Source organism: Nerophis lumbriciformis, linkage group LG25, assembly GCF_033978685.3.
Source record: "Nerophis lumbriciformis linkage group LG25, RoL_Nlum_v2.1, whole genome shotgun sequence".
In the NCBI taxonomy this organism is placed as follows: domain Eukaryota; kingdom Metazoa; phylum Chordata; class Actinopteri; order Syngnathiformes; family Syngnathidae; genus Nerophis; species Nerophis lumbriciformis.
In genome coordinates, this window is record NC_084572.2 from 5,631,944 (window position 1) to 5,657,895 (window position 25,952).

General features: G+C 44.3%; 1 protein-coding gene across 5 annotated transcripts in view; it reads right to left on the bottom strand.

Annotated features, from left to right (window-relative positions):
• Positions 1-25,952, bottom strand: part of atxn7l1 (ataxin 7-like 1) — a 116,799-nt gene that overhangs the window by 33,760 nt on the left and 57,087 nt on the right. For all 5 annotated transcript variants that reach the window (XM_061983607.2, XM_061983609.2, XM_072916044.1 and 2 more), the window contains 5 exons: positions 18,353-18,435; positions 10,826-11,073; positions 3,697-3,913; positions 1,005-1,126; positions 506-925 (listed from right to left, as the gene is read on the bottom strand). In XM_061983607.2, the coding sequence (XP_061839591.2) occupies positions 506-925; positions 1,005-1,126; positions 3,697-3,913; positions 10,826-11,073; positions 18,353-18,435 (1,090 nt within the window). The remainder of the gene's footprint in view (positions 1-505; positions 926-1,004; positions 1,127-3,696; positions 3,914-10,825; positions 11,074-18,352; positions 18,436-25,952) is intronic.

Consider the following 25,952-nt stretch of genomic DNA (forward strand, 5'->3'; position numbering starts at 1 on the left):
GTACGGTGAATATTCGCACCACAGGGAATGAGAAGTCATCCTTCACTGTGGTTCTAGCTTGCCATGCTAATGGCCAGAAACTTCCACCCATGGTGATATTCAAAAGGAAGACCTTGCCAAAAGAGACCTTTCCAGCCGGCGTCATCATAAAAGCTAACTCGAAGGGATGGCTGGATGAAGAAAAGATGAGCGAGTGGTTAAGGTAAGTTTACGCGAAGAGGCCGGGTGGCTTTTTTCACGCAGCTCCGTCCATGTTGATATACGACTCCATGCGCGCCCACATCACGCTGGTTTTTAATATATTATTAAAGTTTGACTGACCTATCTGACTGTTTTTTTGACATTCCTTTAGCGCAGTTAGATGCGGCTTACAACACGGGGCGGCTTATAGGTGGACAAAGTTTTGAAATATGCCGTTCATTGAAGGCGCGGCTTATAACCCAGGGCGCCTTATGGTGCGGAAAATACGGTAGTTGGCAGGTATGCTAATGTGACCTCCACCCACCTGCTATGGCTGTGGGACCCCTCTGCTCTCGTTAACCAATGGTCACTGTAGCTCCAAAGTCCCTTTTTCCTTGCTGGGGTGGCAGCTGGCCCCCCCTGAGTCGGATGATAGCTGGTCCCGTTTCTCTTATGAGTGTCCACAGTTGGAAAAGAGCAGGAAGGGTTTTTTCTGACATCAGCCCCCAATCGAGAGTCCTCTCTCTCTTTGGTTAGGCGACTGGCCTTGTGGCGGGGAACCCCCAGCGTGGAAACGTGGGCATCTCTGAAGGTAACGCCTCCAGGTGCTGACAGAGAAACACCACAGGAGACGGAATTGGACGTGGACGTAAAAGTGTCTGACTTTGGAGAGGGAGGGTGCGCCTGCCGTGAAGTGCCAGAGGGTGAAGCAGAGGGGAGGCTCTCGGCTGCAAGTGGAACCTTTCTGGAACGAGAAACCTTTTTTGGGGTTAAACCGCACATTGCAAGTTTGATGTGAGACTGACACAAAACTGAACACTGACCTCCACATTTGTGCATTGAGGTGTTTCTCCACCATGTTCTGGAGCGCCAGCCTCATCTTGTCCCATCGCCTGTCGAACACATAATGGCCTCGTCCCATGAGCCTGCTGCTGAATATGCAGAACTGCCCACAAGAGATGAGCATTAAGGTAAATATGAGGAGTATTGACTTATTAAAAATGTCTTTACCATGAATTGATTAACGTGGACCCCGACTTAAAGGGGAACATTATCACCAGACCTATGTAAGCGTCAATATATACCTTGATGTTGCAGAAAAAAGACCATATATTTTTTAACCGATTTCCGAACTCTAAATGGGTGAATTTTGGCGAATTAAACGCCTTTCTAATATTCGCTCTCGGAGCGATGACGTCACATTGTGACGTCGCATCGGGAAGCAATCCGCCATTTTCTCAAACACCGAGTCAAATCAGCTCTGTTATTGTCCGTTTTTTCGACTGTTTTCCGTACCTTGGAGACATCATGCCTCGTCGGTGTGTTGTCGGAGGGTGTAACAACATGAACAGGGACGGATTCAAGTTGCACCAGTGGCCCAAAGATACGAAAGTGGCAAGAAATTGGACGTTTGTTCCGCACACTTTACCGACGAATGCTATGCTACGACAGAGATGGCAAGAATGTGTGGATATCCTGCGACACTCACAGCAGATGCATTTCCAACGATAAAGTCAAAGAAATCTGCCGCCAGACCCCCATTGAATCTGCCGGAGTGTGTGAGCAATTCAGGGACAAAGGACCTCGGTAGCACGGCAAGCAATGGCGGCAGTTTGTTCCCGCAGACGAGCGAGCTAAACCCCCTGGATGTCTTGGCTCACACCGTCCCGAAGATGATCAAGAGAAGAATATCGACCCTAGCTTCCCTGGCCTGGTGACATGAGGGTATGTCTACAGAATATATTAATTTATGAACATTGGGCTGTCTGCACTCTCAAAGTGCATGTTGTTGCCAAATGTATTTCATATGCTGTAAACCTAGTTCATAGTTGTTAGTTTCCTTTAATGCCAAACAAACACATACCAATCGTTGGTTAGAAGGCGATCGCCGAATTCGTCCTCGCTTTCTCCCGTGTCGCTGGCTGTCGTGTCGTTTTCGCTTGCATACGGTTCAAACCGATATGGCTCAATAGCTTCAGTTTCTTCTTCAATTTCGTTTTCGCTACCTGCCTCCACACTACAACCATCCGTTTCAATACATTAGTAATCTGTTGAATCGCTTAAGCCGCTGAAATCCGAGTCTGAATCCGAGCTAATGTCGCTATAGCTTGCTGTTCTTTCCGCCATGTTTGTTTGTGTTGGCTTCACTATGTGACGTCACAGGAAAATGGACGGGTGTTAGAGATGCGCGGATAGGCAATTATTTCATCCGCAACCGCATCAGAAAGTCGTCAACCATCCGCAATCCACCCGATCTAACATTTGATCAGAACCGCATCCGCCCGTACCCGCCCGTTGTTATATATCTAATATAGACGATGCAAGGCATTAGTGAGGTTATAAAGCTTTTGCCTGTTAAAGAAAGGAGACTGATCCAATGCAGCACAGACATTCGCGTGCCACGCTGTCACGACCCAGACGCACACCAGTGCGCAATCATATGGGAGCCGCGCCGAGCGCACCTCCAAGCGCGTCTCGCTGCCGGCGACGGCCAGGTATATGGGCCCGACGCTCCAGCGCCATCCATTTTCAGGGCTAGTTGATTCGGCAGGTGGGTTGTTACACACTCCTTAGCGGGTTCCGACTTCCATGGCCACCGTCCTGCTGTCTATATCAACCAGGGTGAGCCCCACCCCTTTTGTGAGCGCACTGCGCGCGGAGTGACCCCTGTTACGCGCCCCCGGAAACAGGGGTGGCGGGCAGGTAAGCTGCGCGGGCGGAGCGCGCGGAGTGACCCCTGTTACGAGCCCCCGGCCACGGGGGTGGCGGGCAGGTAAGCTGCTTACCTGCTGCGCGTGACGCCGGCCGCGGCGAAGGCGGACGAGGCGGGGTGTCGGTGCGGTGGTGACCCTGGACGTGCGTCGGGCCCTTCTCGCGGATCGCCTCAGCTACGGCTCCCGGTGGGGCCCTCTCGGGGGAAGGGGCCTCGGTCCCGGACCCCGGCGAGGCGTCCCTTCTCCGCTCCGTAAAAGTGTCCATCTCTTTTTTTTTTTTTCTTCTGTTGTGGCATATGCAGCAGGTGCCTGCTCGTTTTTCGTATGTGGGTAACAACATTTAACTATGTATATATATTTACCAATTGGTTTAACTGCCACCCGCCTGAATCTATTTAAAATCTAATTGTTTTTTATTTCAACCACCCGACCCGACCCGCCGATAAAATCTAATTTTTTTTAATTTCATCCGCCCGATCCGCGGATAATCCGCGGACTCCGCGGTTGTGCCCGCAAACCGCGCATCTCTAACGGGTGTATATAACGATGGTTAAAATCAGGCACTTTGAAGCTTTTTTTAGGGAAAAAATTTTGAAAAAAACTTCGAAAAATATAATAAGCCACTGGGAACTGATTTTTAATGGTTTTAACAATTCTGAAATTGTGATAATGTTCCCCTTTAAACAAGTTGAAAAAATTATTCGGGTGTTACCATTTAGTGGTCAATTGTATGGAATATGTACTGTACTGTGCAATCTACTAATAAAAGTTTCAATCAATCAATAAAAGCTGCAGTATTTACCCCTGAAGGCTTAGGATGGACATTTGAGAAGTGAAAGGCAGGCGGTCTGTCGGCGTCCTCTGGAGTCTCCGCCTCTGCCTCATCGCTGGAGAGTCGGCCGCCGTCTCCACCTGCTGTCGCTGGACAAGAGTGGGGTGGCGGCTCCGGATCGGAGGCCGGGGCGGGAAAGGAAGCGGTTGTTTGAGGCTGAGGAGTAGAGGCGGCGATGCCTGGAACCCTGCAGTTGGTAAAAAAAAGAAAAGAAAAAAAGGATAGCAATTAGCGTATTTTTCAGACTATACTGCAAAAAGTCAGTGTTCAAAAACAAGAAAAAAAAAATACAAATATTAGGGGTGTTTTATTTGAAGTAAGCAAAATTATCTGCCAATAGAACAAGAAAATTTGGCTTGTCAAGACTTTCCAAAACAAATGAGCTAACCTCGATAAACCCAAAATATCTTAAAATAAGTATATTCTCACTAATAACAAGTGCACAAATGAAGTAAATGCTAGTGCCATTATCTTGACATAATGATATGCGCTCGGCATTACATTTCTTGAAACCAGCAAACTTATATACTAAAAACTAATTTATTGTTCTTAATGGAAAGGCAACAAGGCAAGCGCTTGTTACTCTCAGGGTCTACTAGCCGCTCAGGCAAATCATCAGTGTTGGGACTAACGCGTTACAAAGTAACGCGTTACTGTAACGCCGTTAGTTTCGGCGGTAACTAGTAATCTAACGCGTTATTTTTTTATAGTCAGTAACTCAGTTACCGTTACTACATGATGCGTTACTGCGTTATTTTACGTTATTTTTATGTAGTATCGGCTAGAAACTGAGGATCTGAGTGTGTTTTATTCCAGCGAAGCAGAGACGTGCTTCTGATTCTTCCTCTGCGCTCTCTCTGTGTGCGTGTGACTGTGTGTCTGAGTCCGGCTGGAAATCGGCAGAAATTTGGAGAATGGTTGTCCCAGGGAGAGGCAGTGAAATTCGGGAGGGTTGGCAAGTATGAGATATTCTCATTTCTTTTCTTTTGTCGAGCACAATTTAGTTAAATGTAAGTTGTGTCTTGGATCAAAGATCCCGTCTACTGCCCAAAACAACAATTCAAATCTGCCTGGTTAGGCTCTGTGTATGTCACGTGTGCCTTCCTTGGGTGAAGCCAGCTTTACAGCTATGTTGTTGATTTATTGATTGATTGATTGAAACTTTTATTAGTAGATTGCACAGTACAGTACATATTCCGTACAATTGACCACTAAATGGTAACACCCAAATAAGTTTTTTAACTTGTTTAAGTCGGGGTCCAGATACAGATATATACTATCAAATATATACTAACATCATAATACAGTCATCACACAAGATAATCATCAGGGTATATACATTGAATTATTTACATTATTTACAATCCGGGGTGTGGGATATGGAGAGGGGGGGGGGGGGGGGGGTTAGGTTTGGTTGGTATCAACACTTCAGTCATCAACAATTGCATCATCAGAGAAATGGACATTGAAACAGTGTAGGACTGACTTGGTAGGATATGTACAGCAAGTAGTGGACACAGAGAGAGAGATCAGAAAGTATAAGAAAAAGTGTCTACATTTGATTATTTACAATCCGAAGAGGTATTATGTGGAAGGGAGGGTGTTAGTTTAAGGTTGTAGTTGCCTGGAGGTGTTCTTTTAGTGCGGTTTTGAAGGAGGATAGAGATGCCCTTTCTTTTACACCTGTTGGGAGTGCATTCCATATTGAAGTGGCATAGAAAGAGAATGAGTTAAGACCTTTATTAGTTCGGAATCTGGGTTTAACGTGGTTAGTGTTAGTGTTAGTGTTATTATGCTGTTTGTTACTTATGTATGTTATGTTGCAGCTATTTAAAATAGTTGTGTCAATTTGTTCTGGCCTGAAATAAATTGGCCCTTTGAAACATATCTTTGTCTTTGTGTGTTGTATGTAGACCACATTGCTTAGCAGAGTTCAGTGATGCAAATGTATGTCAAGTTGATCAACAGATTGTATTATTCTCCAGTGCAATAACAGTACTGAAATGAAGGCTAAAAGGGCATTAATGGGAGCTTTAAAAAAAAAAAGTAGAAGAAGTAACTAAATAGTTACTTTTCACAGTAACGCATTACTTTTTGGTGTAAGTAACTGAGTTAGTAACTGAGTTACTTTTGAAATAAAGTAACTAGTAACTGTAACTAGTTACTGTTTTTCAGTAACTAACCCAACACTGCAAATCATATTGTCTAAAAATGCATTTTTCCATCGACAACATGACATAATCACGCCAAGTGCGTGCTCTTTCAGTCAATTAGTGCGCATATATACAGCCCGGCCCCCGGCCAAATTTTTTTTAATTGTTATTTTGAAGCATTTATCTGAATGTGCATGAATTATTTCTGTTCAAAATTGTTTGAAATATCACATGTTAAATGTTTAAATATTAGCTGTCAGTTTACTGTACTATATGAGTACGTATTTTCTATTGTTTCATTGAAAATAAAACAGCAAAGTCCATTTGGCTGTCATCTGTTTTAATTATGAGACTCAATTTGGTCAAAATCATGATTTTTTTATTTCATGCTTGAAATAGGAAATGATTACTTTAAAAAAGTAGTTTTATACTTGTGAGTGTTGATGACACAGCTTTGCAACACTTGATATTCTAGTTTCAAGCATGTTTTACTCAATATAGCTCATCAAATCTCAGCAACAAGCTGTAATATCTTACTGAGATCATTTAGGACCAAAACCCTTAAAACAAGTAAAACACTAACATAAAATCTGCTTAGTGAGAAGAATTATCTTATCAGACAGAAAATAAGCAAATATCACCCTTATTTGAGATATTTAATCTTACTTAGATTTCAGTTTCTGCAGTGTATAAGGCGCACTTAAAATCCTTTAATTTTCTCAAAAATCGACAGTGCGCCTTATAACCCGGTGCACCTAATGTACGGAGTAATTTTGGTTGTGCTGACCGACCTCAAAGCTATTTTATTTGGTACATGTTGAAATGATAAGTGTAACCAGTAGATGGCAGTCACACATAATAGATACGTGTAGACTACAATATGACTCAAGTAAACATCACCAACATTGTACATGTTCCATTGAAAATATAGAACATTACACACAGGCTCAAAAATCTATCAAAATATTTTAGTAGGACTTTGGTAAGCTATGAAGCCACACCGCTTGATGGATTGTGCTGGGCTTCAATATAGGAGTATTATTATGGTGTGTGTATAAGGTAAGACGTATTATCTGGCGTTTTGTTTTGCTATATTATACAAAAGTAACTTTTCTTACCTTCTGGTACCTGCTGATCTGTATTTGGGATCTGCATAAGTCCTGAAAATTTGCGCGCGTCCGCCTTAGTAGTCCGTGTAGTCGATAAGCTTCTTATTTTTCTCTATTTTCTTGTTATGGGACATTCTTCCTCCGCTGTTGCCATTTGTAATATAAAGTAGTGTAAAGTTCTTACTTATATCTGTCAGTAAACTCGCCATATAAGCGCTAAAACATACCGGTGTAGTGAGTTTACATTATTCACCCAAGGAACTTTAGTTATTAGAGAGTTCCGGTCAGACGGTTTTTCCCGGGACACATTTCCGGAGTTGTTGTTGCACTCGCGAGCCACGGATGAGGAGATGCTGCTCCGTTGTTGATTGAAGTAAAGTCTGAATACAACTTTGACTGTCAATACTGTCCCACGTACACATGTGATGTTATCTCTCTCATCTGATACAACTTTGACTGTCAATACTGTCCCACTTACACATGTGATGTTATCTCTCATCTGATACAACTTTGACTGTCAATACTGTCCCACTTACACATGTGATGTTATCTCTCATCTAAAACAACTTTGACTGTCAATACTGTCCCACTTACACATGTGATGTTATCTCTCATCTGATACAACTTTGACTGTCAATACTGTCCCACTTACACATCTGATGTTATCTCTCTCATCTGATACAACTTTGACTGTCAATACTGTCCCACTTACACATCTGATGTTATCTCTCTCATCTGATACAACTTTGACTGTCAATACTGTCCCACTTACACATGTGATGTTATCTCTCTCATCTGATACAACTTTGACTGTCAATACTGTCCCACTTAAACATCTGATGTTATCTCCCATCGGATAATACTTTGACTGTCAATCAGAGGTGTGGACTCGAGTCACATGACTTGGACTCGAGTCAGACTCAAGTCATGAATTCGATGACTTTAAACTCTCCATAAAAGCGCTAAAACATACCGGCGTAGTGAGTTTACATTATTCACCCAAGGAACTTTAGTTATTAGAGAGTTCCGGTCAGACGGTTTTTCCCGGGACACATTTCCGGAGTTGTTGTTGCACTCGCGAGCCACGGATGAGGAGATGCTGCTCCGTTATTGATTGAAGTAAAGTCTGAATACAACTTTGACTGTCAATACTGTCCCACTTACACATGTGATGTTATCTCTCATCTAAAACAACTTTGACTGTCAATACTGTCCCACTTACACATGTGATGTTATCTCTCATCTGATACAACTTTGACTGTCAATACTGTCCCACTTACACATGTGATGTTATCTCTCTCATCTGATACAACTTTGACTGTCAATACTGTCCCACTTACACATCTGATGCTATCTCTCTCATCTGATACAACGTTGACTGTCAATACTGTCCCACTTACACATCTGATGTTATCTCACTCATCTGATACAACTTTGACTGTCAATACTGTCCCACTTACACATGTGATGTTATCTCTCTCATCTGATACAACTTTGACTGTCAATACTGTCCCACTTAAACATCTGATGTTATCTCCCATCGGATAATACTTTGACTGTCAATCAGAGGTGTGGACTCGAATCACGTGACTTGGACTCGAGTCAGACTCAAGTCATGAATTTGATGACATTAAACTCTCCATAAAACCGCTAAAACATACCGGTGTTGTGAGTTTACATTATTCAACCAAGGAACTTTAGTTATTAGAGAGTTCCGGTCAGACGGTTTTCCCCGGGACACATTTCCGGAGTTGTTGTTGCACTCGCGAGCCACGGATGAGGAGATGCTGCTCCGTTATTGATTGAAGTAAAGTCTGAATGTCATTAAAACAGTTAGCTCCATCTTTTGACACTTCTTCCACTCCCGTCCTTGCACGCTACACCGCTACAACAAAGATCACGGAGAAAAGACGGCGCCGAAGGTGAGCCACGCAAATAAGGCCGCCCACAAAACGGCGCATCCTGAAGCGACTGTCAGAAAGTGGCTTGAAGATGATCTGTAAAACATCATCTATGCAACATTTTGACCGAAGAACCATGTGGAAGTGTTTTCAATTTAGAAAAAATAAAATCAAATATGACCCCTTAAGTTAAAAAGCTCCTCGGTGGCAAGGCCCCGGGGGTGGATGAGTTCCACCCGGAGTTCTTTAAGGCTCTGGATGTTGTGGGGCTGTCTTGGTTGACAAGACTCTGCAACATCGCGTGGACATCGGGGGCGGTACCTCTGGATTGGCAGACCGGGGTGGTGGTTCCTCTCTTTAAGAAGGGGAACCGGAGGGTGTGTTCCAACTATCGTGGGATCACACTTCTCAGCCTTCCCGGTAAGGTCTATTCAGGTGTACTGGAGAGGAGGCTACGCCGGATAGTCGAACCTCGGATTCAGGAGGAACAGTGTGGTTTTCGTCCTGGTCGTGGAACTGTGGACCAGCTCTATACTCTCGGCAGGGTCCTTGAGGGTGCATGGGAGTTTGCCCAACCAGTCTACATGTGCTTTGTGGACTTGGAGAAGGCATTCGACCGTGTACCCCGGGAAGTCCTGTGGGGAGTGCTCAGAGAGTATGGGGTAACGGACTGTCTTATTGTGGCAGTTCGCTCCCTGTATAATCAGTGTCAGAGCTTGGTCCGCATTGCCGGCAGTAAGTCGGACACGTTTCCAGTGAGGGTTGGACTCCGCCAAGGCTGCCCTTTGTCACCGATTCTGTTCATAACCTTTATGGACAGAATTTCTAGGCGCAGTCAGGGCGTTGAGGGGATCTGGTTTGGTGGCTGCAGGATTAGGTCACTGCTATTTGCAGATGATGTGGTCCTGATGGCTTCCTCCGGCCAAGATCTTCAGCTCTCACTGGATCGGTTCGCAGCCGAGTGTGAAGCGACTGGGATGGGAATCAGCACCTCCAAGTCCGAGTCCATGGTTCTCTCCCGGAAAAGGGTGGAGTGCCATCTCCGGGTTGGGGAGGAGATCTTGCCCCAAGTGGAGGAGTTCAAGTACCTCGGAGTCTTGTTCACGAGTGGGGGAAGAGTGGATCGTGAGATCGACAGGCGGATCGGTGCGGCGTCTTCAGTAATGCGGACGCTGTATCGATCCGTTGTGGTGAAGAAGGAGCTGAGCCGGAAGGCAAAGCTCTCGATTTACCGGTCGATCTACGTTCCCATCCTCACCTATGGTCATGAGCTTTGGGTCATGACCGAAAGGACAAGATCACGGGTACAAGCGGCCAAAATGAGTTTCCTCCGCCGAGTGGCGGGGCTCTCCCTTAGAGATAGGGTGAGAAGCTCTGTCATTCGGGGGGAGCTCAAATTAAAGCCGCTGCTCCTCCACATCGAGAGGAGCCAGATGAGGTGGTTCGGGCATCTGGTCAGGATGCCACCCGAACGCCTCCCTATGAAGGTGTTTCGGGCACGTCCGACCGGTAGGAGGCCACGGGGAAGACCCAGGACACGCTGGGAAGACTATCTCTCCCGGCTGGCCTGGGAACGCCTCGGGGTCCCCCAGGAGGAGCTGGACGAAGTGGCTGGGGAGAGGGAAGTCTGGGCTTCCCTGCTTAAGCTGCTGCCCCCGCGACCCGACCTCGGATAAGCGGAAGAAGATGGATGGATGGATGGATGACCCCTTAATGCGCCTTTTAATGCAAATACCCGCTCATCGGCGGTGCGCCTTATAATCCGGTGCGCCCTATGTTCCGTAAAATATGGTAAATGAAAAAGCGATGAGGTGTATGAGGGCAGCGACCATGAATAGAAAAAGGAGATGAGTTTACCACAATACTCTCTTCAACTGCTTGTTTGCAGCATCACCTGGTGGCAGAAATGCATGCATGCAGTGTGGTTTTGTCATACCTGGGTATGTGTGCGTTTGCCAGCCTTAGTTTCAGGCTGGACAGGGGTCGTCCATTCGGGCAGGGAGGCTTGCTAGGACTTGCTGTGGCCTCTTGTGACGCGACACTCGGGCTGCAGCTGTCGTTTCCCTCCTTGTCTTTGTCCTTTGCCCCCTCCTTCTCCTTGGTCCTGCCTCTGTGCTCGGCCAGGAGGACGTCAAAAGGTTTCTTTCGACCCGGAACGGCTCGGCGGTGGGTTAACGAGTGAGTCTGCGAGGAGGGAGAACAATTTTCTTGTTACTTTGTCCTTTTTTTTTGAAGGGTAGCCAGACAGTGTTTAGGCATGCTTGGTTTCTTACAGTTTGCAAGTTGAAAGCTTAAAGATGTGTAGTGCAAATATACTTGGAGCAATGTTTGGTGGATCAGTGAAAATAACTTGTTAATAGGTCTTAAAAATATGCTTTTAATGTCAACATTATTTTTTACTACCAAGCAGGGGCGTCACTAGCTTTTAAGGACAGGGGGGGCTTAGCCCCCAGGAGATGCACAGGATGCGAGCGAACGTAGGGCACGAGCACAAAACTTCACAAACGGCTAACAAAGACTTAGAAATTATTCATTGTTATTATTATTATTTCAGTCGGTTTATTTTCAATCTGTGTTCAGTACAACAACAAACATGGGTTTGCACAGTGACATTTTGTTTACAGCATCAACAAGAAACAATTACCGTATTTTCCGCACTATTAGCCGCACCTAAAAACCACAAATTTACTCAAAAGCTGACAGTGCGGCTTATAACCCGGTGCGCTTTATATATGGATTAATATTAAGATTCATTTTCATAAAGTTTCGGTCTCGCAACTATGGTAAACAGCCGCCATCTTTTTTCCCCGTAGAAGAGGAAGTGCTTCTTCTTCTACGCAAGCAACCGCCAAGGTAAGCACCCGCCCCCATAGAACAGGAAGCGGTTCTTCTTCTACTGTAAGCAACCACCCGCCCGCGTAGAAGAAGAAGAAGCGCGCGGATATTACGTTTCATTTCCTTTGTGTGTTTACATCTGTAAAGACCACAAAATGGCTCCTACTAAGCGACAGGTTTCCAAGACGCAATCCCTCCATCCGCACACGGACTACTATTTCACAGCAACTGCCTAAAGACTTTCAAGAAAAGCTGGCTACTTTCCGTGCATATTGTAAAAACAAGATAGCTGAAAAAAAGATCCGGCCAGAGAACATTATCAACATGGACGAGGTTCCACTGACTTTTGATATTCCTGTGAACCGCACTGTGGATACAACGGGAGCACGTACGGTGAATATTCGCACCACAGGGAATGAGAAGTCATCCTTCACTGTGGTTCTAGCTTGCCATGCTAATGGCCAGAAACTTCCACCCATGGTGATATTCAAAAGGAAGACCTTGCCAAAAGAGACCTTTCCAGCCGGCGTCATCATAAAAGCTAACTCGAAAGGATGGATGGATGAAGAAAAGATGAGCGAGTGGTTAAGGTAAGTTTACGCGAAGAGGCCGGGTGGCTTTTTTCACGCAGCTCCGTCCATGTTGATATACGACTCCATGCGCGCCCACATCACGCTGGTTTTTAATATATTATTAAAGTTTGACTGACCTATCTGACTGTTTTTTTGACATTCCTTTAGCGCAGTTAGATGCGGCTTATAACACGGGGCGGCTTATAGGTGGACAAAGTTTTGAAATATGCCGTTCATTGAAGGCGCGGCTTATAACCCAGGGCGCCTTATGGTGCGGAAAATACGGTACTTGCATGATGATTATTATTTTTATCTACTGATGATAGTCATATGTGAATGAGCTCAGCTCCTGTCCTCCTCCATGTGTAAAGTGAGAAACACAGCTGATGCTCCAGAAGGAAGTAACCCCAAAGATAGCAAATGGTAAAAAAAGAGTGCACATTTAACTTTATAAATAATCAGGACCTTAATGATGCATTTCAGGCTAACTAGCTAACTAAGTAGCAGCATTGTTTTAGAGTGGGAATGTCAACTTTTTTGTCAAACACAGACCTGGTGTAAAGTGGAGCTAATACATTTTACTACTAGCAGTGATGAATACTTACTTTCTTGAAAAAGTTTCTTATGTCCATTTTGCATCCGTTCACGTTCTTCTTCTGCAGTGCTGTGTGCTAATGTGCTTCGTACAACTGCAGGACCGCAAGCAAGGTCACGGAGAAAATGCGGACTGGGTTTTGAGTGATGTGGGCATTTTCTATATGAACAAGTCCAAAGACCGCAAGCAAGGTCGCATAGAAAATGCGGACTGGATTTTGAGTGATGTGGGCATTTTCTATATGAACAAGTCCAAGGACCGCAAGCAAGGTCGCATCGAAAATGCGGACTGGATTTTGAGTGATGTGGGCATTTTCTATATGAACAAGTGGAATGGATTGGATACAGACACACTAAAGGGGCTCTATGAAGTGAGGGGAAACTGAGTGAATAATGACAGGTTATATTATTATTTATTTAAACTCATATTCGGGCCACTTTATAATGAATATGTCGGCATGTATTTGTAAAAAAAAAATTAATATATAATATATATATAACACCAGATTATTTACGGGGGTTTAAGAATATTTTAGGGGGGCTTGAGCCACCCTAAAATAGGCCTAACAACGCCAATGCTACCAAGCATTCTTACTGAGGCCGCTAAAAACTTCCCAGGTAAATGAGTATAATGGGGAGAAAAGAAAAAAAAATTAGAGCCAAAAAATGACAACAGATACCTATTGGTTAGAGTGTCCGCCCTGAGATCGGTAGGTTGTGAGTTCAAAAACCCCGGCCGAGTCATACCAAAGACTATAAAAATGGGACCCATTACCTCCCTGCTTGGCACTCAGCATCAAGGGTTGGAATTGGGGGTTAAATCACCAAAAATGATTCCCGGGCGCGGCCACCACTGCTGCCCACTGCTCCCCTCACCTCCCAGGGGGTGATCAAGGGTGATGGGTCAAATGCAGAGAATAATCTCGCCACACCTAGTGTGTGTGTGACAATCATTGGTACTTTAACTTTAACTTTAATATATGATTTGCCAATGCACCCAATCCAATGTGTTCGGACTATCCACAAGAGGCATTGAAGACCTTATTCCTGTTCTCATCCCTATATAATTAAGCTTTGATTGATTGATTGATACTTTGATAAGATTGGCTTTTCGGCTTTCATTCTGTGCTTTGTACAGTGTTTCTAAAAGGATTGTGGACCAATGCACACATGCATGGTTGCACTACCAAGAAATTAGTGTTTCCCACACAACGTCGATATATTTGTGGGGTGTATCAAGATGATGCCATCATGCAATGTGAGCATCCTTTGGGAAAAAAAAAAAAAAAAGAGGAAATCTACCGGCACGTAGTGCTGCCACGCAAGCCCCGAAAATAACTTTGAAAATCAGGACTACAATTTCTTGCAATTGGGTTCATTTCTACATGGTATTTTTACTATTAGATTTATTCTCATCAACCAAACTCTTTAGATTTGTTTTAGTAAATAATGTACTAACATTATTATCATTGAAAATGTAATGTACAATTTTATAACATGCATGCAAAGAATTAAAAAAACTTTTCTCATTTGGCAACTCCATCCTGTAGCCACGCCCACTCGGGTAATATACACTAGAGATGCGCGGTTTGCGGGCACAACCGCGGAGTCCGCGGATTATCCGCGGATCGGGCGGATGAAATAAAAAAAAATTAGATTTTATCCGTGGGTCGGGTCGGGTCGGGCGTTTGAAAAAAAAAAAAATTAGATTTTAAATAGATTCAGGCGGGTGGCAGTTAAACCAATTGGTAAATATATATACATAGTTAAATGTTGTTACCCACATACGAAAAACGAGCAGGCACCTGCAGCATATGCCACAACAGAAGAAGAAGAAAAAAAGAGATGGACACTTTTACGGAGCGGAGAAGGGACGCCTCGCCGGGGTCCGGGACCGAGGCCCCTTCCCCCGAGAGGGCCCCACCGGGAGCCGTAGCTGAGGCGATCCGCGAGAAGGGCCCGACGCACGTCCAGGGTCACCACCGCACCGACACCCCGCCTCGTCCGCCTTCGCCGCGGCCGGCGTCACGCGCAGCAGGTAAGCAGCTTACCTGCCCGCCACCCCCGTGGCCGGGGGCTCGTAACAGGGCTCACTCCGCGCGCTCCGCCCGCGCAGCTTACCTGCCCGCCACCCCTGTTGCCGGGGGCGCGTAACAGGGGTCACTCCGCGCGCAGTGGGCTCACGAAAGGGGTGGGGCTCACCCTGGTTGATATAGACAGCAGGACGGTGGCCATGGAAGTCGGAACCCGCTAAGGAGTGTGTAACAACCCACCTGCCGAATCAACTAGCCCTGAAAATGGATGGCGCTGGAGCGTCGGGCCCATACCCGGCCGTCGCCGGCAGCGAGACGCGCTTGGAGGTGCGCTCAGCGCGGCTTCCATATGATTGCGCACTGGTGTGCGTCTGGGTCGTGACAGCGTGGCACGCGAATGTCTGTGCTGCATTGGATCAGTCTCCTTTCTTTAACAGGCAAAAGCTTTATAACCTCACTAATGCCTTGCATCGTCTATATTAGATATATAACAACGGGCGGGTGCGGGCGGGTGCGGGCGGGTGCGGTTCTGATCAAATGTTACATCGGGTGGATGGTGGATGGTTGACGACTTTCTGATGCGGTTGCGGATGAAATAATTGCCTATCCGCGCATCTCTAATATACACACAAGTGAATGCAACGCATACTTGGTCAACAGCCATACAGGTCACACTGAGGGTGGCCGTACAAACAACTTTAACACTGTTACAAATATGCGCCACACTGTGAACCCACACCAAACAAGAATGACAAACACATTTCGGGAGAACATCCGCACCGTAACACAACATAAACACAACAGAACAAATACCCAGAACCCCTTGCAGCACTAACTCTTCCGGGACGCTACAATATACACCCCCCCGCTACGCACTACCCCCCCACACCTCAACCTCCTCATGCTCTCTCAAGGAGAGCATATCCCAAATTCCAAGTTGCTGTTTTGAGGCATGTTAAAAAAAATAATGCACTTTGTGACTTCAATAATAAATATGGCAGTGCCATTTTGGCATTTCTTTCCATAACTTGAGTTGATTTATTTTGGAAAACCTTGTTACATTGTTTAATGCATCCAGCGGGGCATCACAACAAAATGAGGCATAATAATGTGTTAATTCCACGACCGTATATATCGGTATCGGTTGATATCGGAATCGGTAATTAAGAGTTGGACAATATCGGAATATCGGATATCGGCAAAAAAGCCATTATCGGACATCTCTACTCAAAATCTAATTCTAAAACAAATAACTTAGTCAATGTTTTGTGGAACATAATTGCCACATGTATCACCTGCAAGGCGAATGTTAAAAGATAAACAATGTTGCATTTTTTAATGTATGATGCTCTGGAAATGAAGAAAAATAGTAAATGATAGAATCCTCACACATTCAACATTCTGAAATTAAAAGCGCATAACATGTGAAAATGTTAAAAAATAAGTACCCGTATTTTTTCGGACTATAAGTCGCAGTTTTTTTTCATAGTTTGGCCGGGGGTGCGACTTATACTCAGGAGCGACTTATGTGTGAAATTATTAACACACTAGCGTAAAATATCAAATAATATTATTTAGCTCAGGGGTGCTCATTACGTCGATCGCGATCTACCGGTCGATCTCGGAGGGTGTGTCAGTCGATCACCAGCCAGGCATTAAAAAAATAGTCCTAAAAATGAGCGATCATAAATCTTCACTATGACGTCACTTTCGTCACTTGATTGACATTCACGGCACCCGAGGGTCTTCTGAGATGACGCTGGCTGCTGCCAGCTCATTAAAATTACCGACTGGAAGGCGAGAAACACTTTATTTCAACAGACTCTGGCGCCGTACCTGTCGTCAAAACTCCAAAGACCGACTGCACAGTTGCACAATAAAAGCTCTGCTTCATCCTGCCTGCGCTACCAAAATAAGAGTCTCAGAAAGCTGGCGTGCACAAGCTAGCAAGCTACGGTGTTTGCCGACAATGTATTTCTTGTAAAGTGTATACAAAGGAGTACGGAAGCTGGACAAATAAGATGCCAAAAACCAACCACTTTCATGTGGTATTGGACAGAAAGGAGGACTTTTTTTCTCCTCCATTCGAAAATGCGGACGTTATCATCACCACTGTCTGATTCCAATCAATGCAAGTCATCACAATCAGGTAATACACCAACTTATATTCTTGTCTTCATGAAAGAAAGGAATCTATATGTGTTAAACATGCTTGTATTATCTTTAACCACCTTTAACTTGTTAACAATATTAACTATATGTGTTAAACATGCTTGTATTATCTTTAACCACCTTTAAGTTGTTAACAATATTAACTATATGTGTTAAACATGCTTGTTTTATCTTTAACCACCTTTAAGTTGTTAACAATATTAACTATTTGTGTTAAACATGCTTGTATTATTTTTAACCACCTTTAACTTGTTAACAATATTAACTATATGTGTTAAACATGCTTGTATTATCTTTAACCACCTTTAACTTGTTAACAATATGAACGATATGTGTTAAACATGCTTGCATTATCTTTAAACACCTTTAACTTGTTAACAATATTAACTATATGTATTAAACATACTTGTATTATCATTAAACACCTTTAATGTATTAACAATATTAACTATATGTGTTAAACATGCTTGCATTATCATTAAACACCTTTAACTTGTTAACAAAAACATATATTTCATAAATAAGTAAATATAAAATATATATATTAATGAGGTAGATCCCCACGACTTGATCAATTGAAAAGTAGCTCGCCTGCAGAAAAAGTGTGAGCACCCCTGATTTAGCTCATTCACGTAAGAGACTAGACGTATAAGATTTCATGGGATTTAGCGATTAGGAGTGACAGATTGTTTGGTAAACGTATAGCATGTTCTATATGTTATAGTTATTTGAATGACTCTTACCATAATATGTTACGTTAACATACCAGTTGGTTATTTATGCCTCATATAACGTACACTTATTCAGCCTGTTGTTCGCTATTCTTTATTTATTTTAAATTGCCTTTCAAATGTCTATTCTTGGTGTTGGCTTTTATCAAATAAATTTCCCCCCAAAATGCGACTTATATATGTTTTTTTCCTTCTTTATTATGCATTTTCGGCCGGTGTGACTTATACTCCTGGAGCGACTTATACTCCGAAAAATACGGTATGACTGGTGTGCTGAAAACAAAAAAGGCGAACCAACTGTAAATCTAATGCAACCCTGTGGGCTACAAGAAGGGGTTATAGCGTGTGGGTGCGCTGCTCCTTTAAGAGCGACTGTGCAAGTGGAGCGAGAAAGCAAGTGTCTGAGTGAGTGAAGACCAGAGTCAGTGAGCTAGTGCAAAGTGTACAGATCATAAAAAAAAAAAGGCTCCAAATCCTGGCTTGTATAGAAATAGAAACAGCAAGTGTTGAGAGTGTACGGTTGTACCTTGCAGGTGAGGGAGCGCGTGCACGGCTGTTTGGTCTCAGGGTCCTGGACGCCGCAGTGCTTGTTGGGGTCAAATACTCTCCCTGTTAAATTACACACAATTAAAGTGCATGCTGGCTGAAAAAAAATCCAAACTTCAGATCCGTTGCTATGTTTTATACACCCTGTTTCAACAAGTATTAGCTTAAAAAAACACCAGAGAGGACTGTGATTTCCCTACGCCAGGGGTCGGCAACCCGCGGCTCCGGAGCCGCATGCGGCTCTTTGATCACTCTGAGGCGGCTCAGCAGCTTACTTGCCGACCCCCCCCCCGATTTTCCCGGAAGACTTCCGGATTTCAATGCCTCTTGCAGAAAACTCTCGGGATTAATATTCTCCGATTTTCACCCTTACAATAATAATAAGGGCGTACCAGTATTTAGCACCCTCTACAATCTGTATTAACAGCGTGCCAGCCCAGCCTGTTTATATATTTGCATACCTGCCAACTTTTGAAATCAGAAAAACCTAGTAGCCAGGGTCCAAGGGCCGCAGGCCCCGGTAGGTCCAGGACAAAGTCCTGGTGGAGGGTTCAGGGCTTCGCCCCCCGACGCAAAATGATTATTAGCATTCAGACAGGTTAAAATGTTGCTAAAACCATCACTTTTCTATCAGTCACAGTGACTTTTCAAAACAAAAATATTCCAGCAAAAATCATATGAGTTGATTGGCATGTTTATTCTGTAAGCTAACTTCAATAGTTTGAAATTATTTTGACAGTTAATGCCAGTTATCCTGTCAACCTTTCACAAGACTTCAATTTGTTAATTGAAAGTATAAACAGTATAAACACTTTTTACAGTAAACAAATGGTAAAACAGTACTAAACAATTCCATTAAAAACAAAATTGGTGTCATTATTAACTTTCTGTCCAAGCTTGTATAATCTACTGCCTTGTTCAATTGTCAAAAATATTCTGTGCCTAAAATTCACATTTCTATCACAATTATCATACTGTAAACATGGTAAGCTAACTTCATTAAAATTAATAGTCCTGTCAATAGCATGGAATTACAATTCAAATGTAGTTTTTTTGTAAGCCTTTCAAAAGAATTCAAAATATGAAAAATTCATGAAAATTAATTTAAGCCATCAGACACTTGAAAAGTGGCACATCACATCTCTAATGTAATCATTTGAACTTTTCAACAGAAATAGCACTGCAAAAATATTAAGGACATACTTCTGTATTTTGGTAGTTATGCTGTCAACATTTAACAAGATTTCTTCAACTTGGACTTGAAAGCATAAATAGTATAAACACTTTTAACAGTATGTCGTGCTGTGAAATACAGCCGACAGCATTGCGCACCAAACACGAAGCAAGGCCAAAGCGCATGGTGCAGGAGAACAAAGGACTTCTTTCATTTAAGGTTTGTGATAAACCATCAAACTCATTCGTTAAAAGGACTCTATAGTAATATAAAGCGAATTTTTCTGGACATTATCATGCAAGAAAAGTTTATTTTTGGGACCGCGATCACCGCGTAATGATTTTTAAAGGTTGCATTACAAACATTTAACTGTCCCATGTGATCAGCCAGTGCGATTGGAAATCCATGCTCAATTATTGCCTCCGTAAATAAAACTTCGGCATTTATCACATCCAAAGAATCTGTTTGGGCGACGAAAAACGTTGAAAGTTTTCCACTTGTATCGCTAGCAACGGCATTAGACTTGTGTTTTTTTGTCCCAACGTGGTCTTTTACATCGCTAATTCCTCCGTGTCCGATCGAAAAATCTTGTCTGCACAAGGTGCAATTCGCGTAGTTTTCACCCTTTTTTTTTTTAAATTAATGAAAAACCGTATTTTTTATCACTGCAACCGTAACCCGGAATAGGTTGATGAAAACCGTACGAATTACGGGAAAACCGGAGTAGTTGGCAGGTATGTATTTGCATCTTCTGCTTGCACACGCAGGTGACAGCAAGGCATACTTGCTCAACAGCCACACAGGTTACACTGACGGTGACCATAAAAAACAACTTTAACACTCTTACTAATAATGCACCACGCTTTGAACCAAAACCAAACAAGAATGACAAACACATTTCGAGAGAACATCTGCACCTTAACACAACATAAACAGAATAAATACCCAGAATCCCATGCAGCCCTGACTCTTCCGGGCTACATTATACACTTCTGCTACCACCAAACCCCCCGCCCCCACCCCAACCCTGCTCCCTCACACATCAACCCCCCCCCCCCCTCTGTGCGTCCATTGAGGTGGGTGGGGTTTGGTAGCGGGGGTGTATAATGTAGCCCGGAAGAGTTAGGGCTGCATGGGATTCTGGGTATTTGTCCTGTTGCATACCTGCCAACTTTTGAAATCAGAAAAACCTAGTAGCCAGGGTCCAGGGGCCGTAGGCCCCGGTAGGTCCAGGACAAAGTCCTGGTGGGGGGTTCAGGGATCGCCCCCCCGACGCAAAATGATTATTAGCATTCAGACAGGTTAAAATGTTGCTAAAACCATCACTTTTCTATCAGTCTATCATATATGTTGAAACTTTCAACAACTTGAAAGAATAAGATTTTTGAGAGTATTTGGTTCAAATTACACAATATAAATAAGACATGTCATTATTGATATTGCAGACATTATTGTAACAAGAAACTTCAGGTCGAAATTTTGGTTTATGAAAGAAATATAAATAAATATAAATATAAAACTTCATGACGACATTTTTCAAATTAATAAAGAGTAATAGAATAGTATGATAGTTATATGTTACTTGTTTTGAACATGTTATCGTTATCACAAATAAAAAGATATACTGTACACAGAAATTATTTTTGATTTGATTTATTGTTTATGTAATAAAAGATTTACTTAAAATTGTATGTTTTGTGAGTTTTTTTATGCTACGAACTGTACTTACCGGCGATGTAAACCGAAGGAGACATTTCCGTAATGAAAGCTGCAACACCCTTTTTAGATCCCATCATCACTGCAGCATTATCGGCAGCAAAGCAAACCAAATTCTGCCAAGGAATTTCGTTTGAGTCTATTTCTTCCGCGAGTATTTTGTAAATGTTTTCGCCTGTGGAAGCCGTATTGCATTCCCTCGCTAATTCCTCCGTGTCCGATCGAAAAATCTTGTCTGCACAAGGTGCAATTCGCGTGGTTTTCACCCTTTTTGGAACAGATAATTATTCCCGGATAGGCTTTTGAATATTCTTCACGGAATGACTGCAGTTTTCTTTTCGGTTTAAGACTCGTTTGCGATTTTTCTCCGGCTGATTCCATGATCGTTCGCTCGTTTGGAAACAATGGCAACTGGTGCCTCGTGCTTGGCAGCGGTGCTATAAATAGCCTCCCGCATGGCATTCGGAATGGCTCGATAGGAAGTTACGGGAAGCAGTGTCGATTGTGATTGTTGTTACGCGATTTCGTGAATAAAACTTAAAAACTTTTTTTTTTTTTTTTAATGAATGAAAAACCGTATTTTTTATCACTGCAACCGTAACCCGGAATAGGTTGATGAAAACCGTACTAATTACGGGAAAACCCGAGTAGTTGGCAGGTATGCTGTTGTGTTTATGTTGTGTTACGGTGCAGATGTTCTCCCGAAATGTGTTTGTCATTCTTGTTTGGTGTGGGTTCACAGTGTGGCGCATTATTAGTAAGAGTGTTAAAGTTTTTTGTTTTTTTATACCGACACCGTCAGTGTAACCTGTGTGGTTGTTGACCAAGTATGCCTTGCTGTCACCTACGTGGGCAAGCGGAAGCCCCATATAAGGTGTGGCTGATCAGGCACGCTGGTTGTAGTGGGTGCTATATGCTGTACCATCACGGCACGCATGACGCTGAGAAGCGCCAATCATATAAAACCCGCGTGCTGCACCAGCATTCAAATTTCATATTAAGGTATGGGCAGCGTGCCTGAGACCCTTTGTTTATACATAGCACAAAGCAAAAAAACCCAACTTTTTATGCAGTGTTATTTCATTTTAAATTTCTAAAATTTTTTGTGGCTCCCATTGTTATCATCCATCCATCCATCCATCTTCTTCCGCTTATCCGAGGTCGGGTCGCGGGGGCAGCAGCCTAAGCAGGGAAGCCCAGACTTCCCTCTCCCCAGCCACTTCGTCCAGCTCCTCCCGGGGGATCCCGAGGCGTTCCCAGGCCAGCCGGGAGAGATAGTCTTCCCAGCGTGTCCTGGGTCTTCCCCGTGGCCTCCTACCGGTCGGAGGTGCCCTAAACACCTCCCGAGGGAGGCGATCGGGTGGCATTCTGACCAGATGCCCGAACCACCTCATCTGGCTCCTCTCGATGTGGAGGAGCAGCGGCTTTACTTTGAGCTCCCCCCGGATGACAGAGCTTCTCACCCTATCTCTAAGGGAGAGCCCTGCCACCCGGCGGAGGAAACTCATTTCGGCCGCTTGTACCCGTGATCTTGTCCTTTCGGTCATAACCCAAAGCTCATGACCATAGGTGAGGATGGGAACGTAGATCGACCGGTAAATTGAGAGCTTTGCCTTCCGGCTCAGCTCCTTCTTCACCACAACGGATCGATACAGCGTCCGCATTACTGAAGACGCCGCACCGGTCCGCCTGTCGATCTCACCATCCACTCTTCCCTCACTCGTGAACAAGACTCCGAGGTACTTGAACTCCTCCACTTGGGGCAGGGTCTCCTCCCCAACCCGAAGATGGCATTCCACCCTTTTCCGGGCGAGAACCATGGACTCGGATTTGGAGGTGCTGATTCTCATCCCAGTCGCTTCACACTCGGCTGCGAACCGATCCAGCGAGAGCTGGAGATCCTGGCCAGATGAAGCCATCAGGACCACATCATCTGCAAAAAGCAGAGACCTAATCCTGTAGCCACCAAACCAGATCCCCTCAACGCCTTGACTGCGCCTAGAAATTCTGTCCATAAAAGTTATGAACAGAATCGGTGACAAAGGGCAGCCTGGGCGGAGTCCAACCCTCACTGGAAACGTGTCCGACTTACTGCCGGCAATGCGGACCAAGCTCTGACACTGATCATACAGGGAGCGGACCGCCAAAATCAGACAGTCCGATACCCCATACTCTCTGAGCACTCCCCACAGGACTTCCCGAGGGACACGGTCGAATGCCTTCTCCAAGTCCACAAAACACATGTAGACTGGTTGGGCAAACTCCCATGCACCCTCAAGGACCCTGCCGAGAGTATAGAGCTGGTCCACAGTTCCACGACCAGGACGAAAACCACACTGTTCCTCCTGAATCCGAGGTTCGACTATCCGGCGTAGCCTCCTCTCCAGTACACCTGAATAGACCTTACCGGGAAGGCTGAGGAGTGTGATCCCACGATAGTTAGAACACACCCTCCGGTTCCCCTTCTTAAAGAGAGGAACCACCACCCCAGTCTGCCAATCCAGAGGTTCCGCCCCCGATGTCCACGCGATGCTGCAGAGTCTTGTCAACCAAGACAGCCCCACAGCATCCAGAGCCTTAAGGAACTCTGGGCGGATCTCATCCACCCCCGGGGCCTTGCCACCGAGGAGCTTTTTAACTACCTCGGCAACCTCAGCCCCAGAAATAGAAGAGCCCACCACAAATTCCCCAGGCACTGCTTCCTCATAGGAAGACGTGTTGGTGGGATTGAGGAGGTCTTCGAAGTATTCTCTCCACCGATCCACAACATCCGCAGTCGAGGTCAGCAGAACACCATCCTCACCATACACGGTGTTGATAGTGCACTGCTTCCCCTTCCTGAGGCGGCGGATGGTGGTCCAGAATCGCTTCGAAGCCGTCCGGAAGTCGTTTTCCATGGCTTCCCCGAACTCCTCCCATGTCCGAGTTTTTGCCTCCGCAATCGCTGAAGCCGCACACCGCTTGGCCTGTCGGTACCTGTCCGCTGCCTCTTTAATTTGTGAAACTGGTCAAAATGGCTCTTTGACTGGTAAAGGTTGCCGACCCATGCCCTACGCCCAGGGGCGCCGAAAAGGGGGGGGTAAAGGAGACGGATTCTAGGGGCCCATGATGGAGGGGGGCCCAGAGAGGACCCTAATGATGATGAAATTATAATACAGAAAAAATAATGACACTGTGTTGGGGGCCCTGTAAAGATTCTTTTCATGGAGCCCAAAATCCCTGGTGGCGCCCCTGCCTACGCCAACACCAACAGCAAATGAAAAGTAAATAATTGGGGGGGGGTGAAATCGTGACTCAGGATCAGGGAGAGTGGAGCGAGAGGAAAAATGTGGAGAAATGCTCACTCTGTGATATCACATGAAGAAAAAGATGGAGGGAAAGGGACGGAGCGTAAAAAAAGGCCATCATGTTCAGACTGGATGTTCTGCAAAGCTTCCTGAGATAAGAATTAGTGAATTTTTAAGGATTCCTTTGCCTTAGAGCAGACCTGGGCAAATTAAAGGGGAACATTATCACCAGACCTATGTAAGCGTCAATATATACCTTGATGTTGCAGAAAAAAGACCATATATTTTTGTGACCGATTTCCGAACTCTAAATGGGTGAATTTTGGCGAATTAAACGCCTTTCTATTATTCGCTCTCGGAGCGATGACGTCACGACGGGAAGCAATCCGCCGTTTTCTCCCTTTCGTCGGTGTGTTGTCGGAGGGTGTAACAACACGAACAGGGACGGATTCGAGTTGCACCAGTGGCCCAAAGATGCGAAAGTGGCGAGAAATTGGACGAAATTTGTTCAAAATACGAGGGTGTGGGGAAAGCCGACGAAATGGTCAGTCGTTTGTTCCGCACACTTTACCGACGAAAGCTATGCTACGACAGAGATGGCAAGAATGTGTGGATATCCTGCGACACTCAAAGCAGATGCATTTCCAACGATAAAGTCAAAGAAATCTGCCGCCAGACCCCCATTGAATCTGCCGGAGTGTGTGAGCTATTCAGGGACAAAGGACCTCGCTAGCACGGCAAGCAATGGCGGCAGTTTGTTCCCGCAGACGAGCAGTATTTTGTGTCTATTTAGGTATGGTTAACCTGAGTGCTGAAATCGTGGGAAAATATATGTTCTTAGCGTGCCTGAAATGGGCTGTCTGCACTCTCAAAGTGCATGTTGTTGCCAAATGTATTTCATATGCTGTAAACCTAGTTCATAGTTGTTAGTAATTATCTTATCAGACAGTGTTAAGCCGCTGAAATCCGAGTCTGAATCCGAGCTAATGTTGTTATACCTTGCTGTTTGTTTGTATTGGCATCACTGTGTGACGTCACAGGAAAATGGACGGGTGTATATAACGATGGTTAAAATCAGGCACTTTGAAGCTTTTTTTAGGGATATTGCGTGATGGGTAAAATTTTGAAAAAAACTTCGAAAAATAAAATAAGCCACTGGGAACTGATTTTTAATGTGCATAGGCTACTTTTTTTATTTTTTATAAACCTTTATTTATGAACTGCAACATTTACAAACAGCTGTAGAAACAATAATCAAAATAAGTATGGTGCCAGTATGCTGTTTTTTTCCCCAATAAAATACTGGAAAGGATAGAAATGTAGTTTGTCTCTTTTATCCGATTATTAATCGAATAATCGAAGTAATAATCGACAGATTAATCGGTTATCAAATTAGTTGTTAG